Genomic DNA, 6,673 nt, shown 5'->3' with positions numbered 1-6,673 from the left:
ACAGGAAATACACTCAAGGGCCGAGGAAAACCTGGATCAGAAAAAAGGCAAATCATAACTAATAACTAATAGGGAGAACACAAACGCACTTGGAAATTAACTCACAAAGCCCAATTAACTCGTGGAGAACACACACATGCACACGAGGAAATAACGATAGCTATCGGAAAACAAAAGGTGAGTTTCACAAAACACTCACGCGGTTCAACAGGAGAACCATCGCAGAACAGAAACAGAGAAAACTAAGGAGGCGGCTGAAAACGGAATCAAGCGTGCACAGAAATTGGAAGATTCAGGAAGGCAAAACAAGAAAGTGGAGTCGTGGGAGAGTTTATCGTAGGAACGCGAAGTAACCATCTGGCAACACGAGCTGGCACCGAGGTGTTGGTATCCGTGGGAGCATGATTAGCAAATGCTGTGTCGCTCGGAAAGCTGGGGAGAAACAAGGAAAATGAAAACACGAACACAACCGGAAATCACATAAATAAAAGCACCAAATAAGACGGCATGACAAGAACAGGTCTATGAATCCAAGAGCTTGATTCACAACCTGGTCAGTTGGAGATGAGCTTTGTTTATACGCCCTCATGTCTATCACTGGTCAAAGCTGTTTGACATGCTGTTTTCAGATGATGGTTTTGAGTGAGGTTATTGTTTGACTAGGCTGGTGTGAAACTGCCAAGTCACCTGAGCAATATGTATCCAAAAAAGTGGCAGAGAGCACTGGAAGTGCATCAGTAGGGGTTCCCCTGCTGATGGGGTGCAGATGTTTCCCTCTGAAACTAAGCAGGTGAATATCCAGGCGGCCTCTCTTCACTATAATTTGAGAAGATCAAAGCCTCTCCAAATGATGAACTCCCAACGGGGTGAGGCTCTTAAACCCGCCAGATCTTCCAATTAGCCTGAGTCAACAACGTGGCGCGGCTACTTTATTCCAGATGTTGATGCTTCTCTCTGACAGGTTTACTGCTTCAGAGGACGTGTGTGCGTCACTGTCAGCGGGTCGTGCGTATTTGAAAACTTGAATGGGATTTCATCAGTGAGGAGTCTTGGTGAAACGGAGGCGTCCTACATCGGCTGCCTGAGCAGATCACTTACTGATGACAAAACCAGAAATATTAGATGGCCCTTTTTCTTGTAAACACACTCACACAAATGTTGTTGCTGAGGAAACATCAATGCTTGGAAGAGATACCGTTCATCAGGAGAGGAAAAGAAAGCCGCCAGCTGGACCCAGCCACGTGTTTTTATGTGAGCCTTTTTCTCCAGGACGCCTGAACTGGACACCTGGGGCTCATGAGAGAGAAAGGGAAACACTTCAGTCAGCACTTTTGTGTTAAAGTTTTTTTTTTATGTATATATAATGTAATATAGGTGGAAGGATGCTTCCAGATAATTCAGTCATGCAGTATGATTTTGGCTTTAGATACTTGTAATGGTCTGATGTTAAATAAAACAAACACTCTGCTCTCTTCATTCCCTGACTTCCATGTGCGCCACATTATTTTCGCCAGCGTTGATATGCATGTGGGAAACATATGGCGCTGGATATATGGTGACATGCCAGAAGCGGTAGCTGCAGAAACCTTACCCTGTCAAAACACAAGCGCGGGGCTCACACAGACACAGAGTTGGACGTGAAAGGGAAGTGTGTTCTCGCAAACACATGAAGTCAAAGAGCATCACAAACAGGCTGTGTGCGAAGACCTCCGTGACTTGTGTCCTGTGTCGTAAGGCCCTTCCTGTCTGCCCATCACGATGACAAGTTGATTCAGGTTCAGGGGTCGCACATCACTCAGATTAGAAAGCTTTTCAGAACACAGCTGTTGCAGCGTCAGATGGATGTTTGCTCTGAAACAATGGCTTTTCAATAACCTCATAGTTGGAGCTCCTGCTGTCAACCTTTGGGAGGGTGACAAATGGTTCTGAGTCTGGCGGCGCAGCAGCTGGGCAGCACTGTTGCACTCGCCATGGCTGATGAGAGAAGCAGCTTGAGTTTCAGGCTGGTTATTAAGTTATTGCACAGGTATTACAGATGGTCATACTGTCTCCAGCATCGTACCCATGCCCAGCTCTTTTCATCCTTAGTTCTGCTCCTACAAAAACTGTCTTCTTGTCTTACAATTGTAGCACTACTCCTCCTTGTCACACGCCCTTTCACTCTTAGCCTCAGCAGTTTGTCTCCCCCGACACTGGATGCACTTCAACTCACAGCTAGCGCCACCTCTGTTCATAAGTTTAATTGCCGCACACAAGTCTATCGCAAGTACAACTTGACCTGATTTCCTTATGAAAATGGAATCGCCCTGCTAAAACAATGGGCTTTTGAGAAAAATGATGGCTCAGCATCTCGTTGAGCTCATCATACGATGCACTTCCTGGTTTCTCTGGTGCCTAGTGATGGGTGGATGAGGTTTCATGGCACAGTCAGTCACTGTTGGTTCCATTGTAGCCCAGAATGAAGAAATCATAACAAACTTTCAACATTTATTATCAAGAAATATACATTACTGATGACACTGTTACACATTTTACAGACACATAGACACGGTTGTTGACCTTGGACTGTCCTTTGTTCATTTTCTTGGTTTTCTTATTGGTGATACTCAAGGGTCTCTAAAGGTTGATCCCAAGAGAGGGACTGGGGAGATGTATAGAATATAGGTCATGCAGTGAGGCCATTAGTTATTTATATTGTTTCGTCTGAGGTCATGACCTCTTGCCCTGGGCTAAGTTTAAACAAGCTATTTAGTTCTCTCATGTTCAACTCAGATTTACCTCAAATAGTACGTCTGTTGTGAGGCAGCAGGACACAATGCACCGACAGTTCCACTGTGCTGCCCTTGCTTGGTGACAGAAAAATCTGATGTATATCAGTGAATTATGGCTGGAATTCTACACAGAAAAGACATTTGTTTTATACACAAAAACATCTCGTCTAAAATAATAGTCATACGGTAATAATACGGTAATGCCTTCCCACCATCAATAATACAAATCCCATAATGCACTACATCAGTTGAATAACCAACAAGCCGCAAAGAAAAATAAATGGGAGAATACATTAGCAAATATGAGTCACCGTTCAATAGTGCAAAGGTGAGTGGAATGAAATCATGTTAAAGAAGCGATTCATGAGAGACGTTTCGCCTTTAACATCCCTGATGTTAAGAGATCATCTTCCAAAATTCAAATAAGCAATAAAAAAAAGTCAAACAGAGAAAGTGAAATCAGACGGAGCGGAATTGGATTTTGCTGACAGAGGAACACAGGAACATTGAGAAGAAAGGAGAAGTGACTTACATAAATCACCAGACCAAGAAGAAGATGCAGGCCTGAACAAAAATAAGCTTTCACTTATACTAGTAATATTATTAAGTAATGTTAGCAAATAATAATATATACATTTGCGCATAAATGAGTAAATAAACAAGGAAAAAAGGAAGTACAGGAGTACTTCGTACTGGACACATTCGACCTTGTGAGGACCGAAGAGGTGCCAGATCTTAAGATCAGTAGCCAACCAGGATGGTTATGGCAGGGTGATGATGGAAATATTCCGAGCAGTCTAGACATTCCTTTGTGTTGTGTGTGTGAAAAAGTGTGTTTGTTTCAGAGCTCCAACCTCAGAGGTTGAGTCCAACACTACAGTACCATAACTGATAATGACGACGGTGATCATTGGCTCCATGTTTGACCTGCGGTGCACCATGGCACCTCTTACACCGACCTCACCTCTGGGCCGACTCCAAGCGGTTGTAACCGCCGACAGTGGAAAGTAAAATCTGTTTCACATGAAGCATTCTCAGACTCTCAGCAGGTGTTGGATGAAAAAAAAAACTGAATTCATGTTTGGACTCTTTTGTTCTGAGAGTGGATGGTTTGTTTGTTTTCCTGTAAAAATGTGACCTTTCATTTCTGCAAAAATATATTTCAAAACCGAAGTGAAAGGACTAATGAGGAAGAAGCAACCGCAAAAGGACCACAGCTACAGTATTTTCCGTATGTAACTTCACTCATGAGTTCCTTTGTAGCACATGGTTATGCTTTTTTTTCCTGACAATTGTTTACTCCTGTGTCGCAAGTCCTTCGTGTTCCGTGTGTCTAAGATTTTAACTGTCTGCAGCACTTCCTCATGACAGGAAGGAGAATGCGGAAGGAGCTGAGAATTAAAGAAGCTCTCAGTGTTTCAAAGTGTGAAGACATGCAGAGAGACGTGGGATGAAAATGCAAATGAGGTATTGCTGATCAAGCCACAGTTGAGGGTGAGTGACTTTAATTTGGCCAGTTTTGGAAACATCTGAATGGTTGAATGACTCAGGCAATATTGGATGTGATTTTCTTGCAGATGGATCTCCCCATGGACAGAAATACAAGTTTCCCAAACGTCTTTAGCAACCGCAGCAACACCAGCAACACATGCTCCCGGGACAACGTTCTGAAGACGGTGGTTTTTCCAGTGCTCTACTCCATCTTGTTCCTGGTGGGACTCTCTCTCAATGGCCTGGCGGTTTGGGTGTTTTTACGCACCCCGTCGCGATCCCACTTCATTATATATCTGAAGAACATTGTGGTCGCGGACGTCATCATGACCTTCACCTTTCCTTTCAAGGTCAGAGACTGCACATTGTTATATTTCCTACTGTCTTCAGAACATGTGCAATATCTGTAGATAAATGCTTCAGTGAAATGTCCTCCTGAGGCTGCCATAACAGGTTACTAGTGGAGAGTGAGCAGTTGCATAGGTCACAAGAAGAAATTTCACTTAGTAAAAATCTAATTTTGGTCGAAGCCATTGCATAGTATGTATCTGATCGGTGAAACAAAACAGCATTTTAGACACACATTTAAAATAACTTAGGGTGGTGACAAATAAATGGGGAAAAATACTGACATAAAAATGCTAAAAGCAAAGAAAAGTTTTGTAAAAATAAGCTAAACAAATACAAATATTTGTCTTCAGTAAAATTTATGGGAACTTAGGACACGCAGGCGAAAACATAATGTCAATAAAAGATGTGAGGAGTTGATGATTCCAAGTCAGAACATTGCCCAGTTTGTTTGTACCTTTCTACGGCACAGAAACCACCACTGCACCCGTGGCTTATGTATGAACGAGATCTATTTTCCTTCTTAAATTTAGTGGGTGGGGAGAATATTCCCGTTTGCTCTATGGTCCGGACAGTTTGGATCATGAAGGTCTGCGGTCTCTGTGTGCATTCAGTATGGAATGATGAGCGACTTACGATTGTTGTGTGTGTGCAGGTGTTGTCAGACTCCAACATGGCCTCTACGGCAGTGCGTGTGTTCGTGTGTCGGGTCTCCTCCGTGCTCTTCTATCTCACCATGTACATCAGCATCCTCTTCTTCGGCTTCATCAGCATCGATCGCTGCAGGAAAACCCTTGACCCGTTCAGGGCGACCAACGCTACGAGGCTGGCCCGCCGCAAGATTCTCTCCGGCGCCATCTGGGCCGTGCTGCTGGTTCTTTGTCTGCCCAACGTTATCCTGACAAACGTCCCGCCGAGATCCCATTACTTCAAGTGCAGCGACCTGAAGACGCAGGCCGGACTCTTCTGGCACGAGGTGGTGAACCATGTTTGTCAAGTCATCTTCTGGGGCAATCTGGTGACGGTGATCATTTGCTACACTCTCATCACCAAAGAGCTGTATCGATCGTACTCCAGAACCAAGTCCCACGCCGCCGATGCCACTCAGAACAGCCGCCAGTCCAAAAGGAAAATGAACGCAAATGTTTTCCTCGTCCTGGCGGTTTTCTTCGTGTGTTTCGTGCCGTTTCACTTCGCACGTGTGCCGTACACCATGAGCCAGACCCGGGGTCTCCTCTTTGACTGCAAGCTCAAGCTGTTTTTCTTTCAGCTGAAGGAAAGTACTCTCTTCCTTTCATCCTTAAACTCACTTCTGGATCCCCTCATCTACTTCTTCCTCTGTAAATCCTTCAGGACCACTCTGTTCAAGACCCTGCGGCTGCCCGCTGGTACCTGCAGCAGGCTCGTAGGAAGGGATTCAGACTCAGCCAGTATTCACCTCAGGGACTCCACCGCCTGAACATCTCACCTTTAAAATCCTTTTTGGGGTCACTTTTGAATTGATGCAGGAATTTCACAAGTCAGTTCGTCAGGTTTCAAGTTCTCCTCTGCATGATCAGATTTTTGTTGAGTGACGCCACCTTGTGGTTAAAAGGTATATCGTCATTGCGCTCCTCTGTCTGTCGGTCAATTTTGATTCAGCTCAGCGATGTCGCAGTGTGAGTGGTAATAACAAGATCGTACTGTTTTAATACACTCATTGTCATAATAGCTCTAGTGAGACGGACCAATATATTATTAAGTAAAAATAAATAAATAATAATAACTGGTGCATCTTGATCATCGGGACTGCAGTCTGATGTGTGAATCATGTACAACACTTTGGTCCACGCTAAATCATTAATTCATTCCCTTCTGCTTTGTAATTTCATTTCTATATTTATTCATAACAATATAATAGATCAAGCAGGTGTAATAAGCAAACTAACATCCTCTGTGTGATGTCAGGAATCATGTACCTGTTCAAGCCAATTCTAAATAAATCAGCTCTCCTCTGAGTGTTTTGTGGCCTCTTTAACATCTATATTTTTGACAGTATTTTCAATGGCAAGTCGCTGGCCTGG

General features: G+C 43.8%; 1 protein-coding gene across 1 annotated transcript; it reads left to right on the top strand.

Moving 5' to 3' along the window:
• The first annotated feature begins 4,128 nt into the window (after window positions 1–4,128).
• Window positions 4,129–6,592, top strand: p2ry12 (purinergic receptor P2Y12). Its single transcript, XM_053872834.1, has 3 exons — window positions 4,129–4,265; window positions 4,349–4,612; window positions 5,266–6,592. The coding sequence occupies exons 2-3, from the start codon at window positions 4,349–4,351 to the stop codon at window positions 6,067–6,069; spliced, it is 1,068 nt and encodes a 355-aa protein (XP_053728809.1). The 5' UTR covers window positions 4,129–4,265; the 3' UTR covers window positions 6,070–6,592.
• Window positions 6,593–6,673: the final 81 nt, after the last annotated feature.

This window comes from Synchiropus splendidus, chromosome 8 (assembly GCF_027744825.2).
Source record: "Synchiropus splendidus isolate RoL2022-P1 chromosome 8, RoL_Sspl_1.0, whole genome shotgun sequence".
NCBI lineage: Eukaryota > Metazoa > Chordata > Actinopteri > Syngnathiformes > Callionymidae > Synchiropus > Synchiropus splendidus.
Note: the sequence above shows the minus strand (reverse complement) of the source record. Positions and strands in the feature narration are given on the sequence as shown.

Excerpts from the sequence above, each read along its gene's own strand:
- p2ry12 (XM_053872834.1), top strand. The coding sequence starts at position 4,349 with ATGGATCTCCCCATGGACAGAAATACAAGTTTCCCAAACGTCTTTAGC. Across the intron at positions 4,613-5,265 it reads CCTTCACCTTTCCTTTCAAG|GTGTTGTCAGACTCCAACAT; the intron begins GTCAGAGACTGC and ends GTGTGTGTGCAG.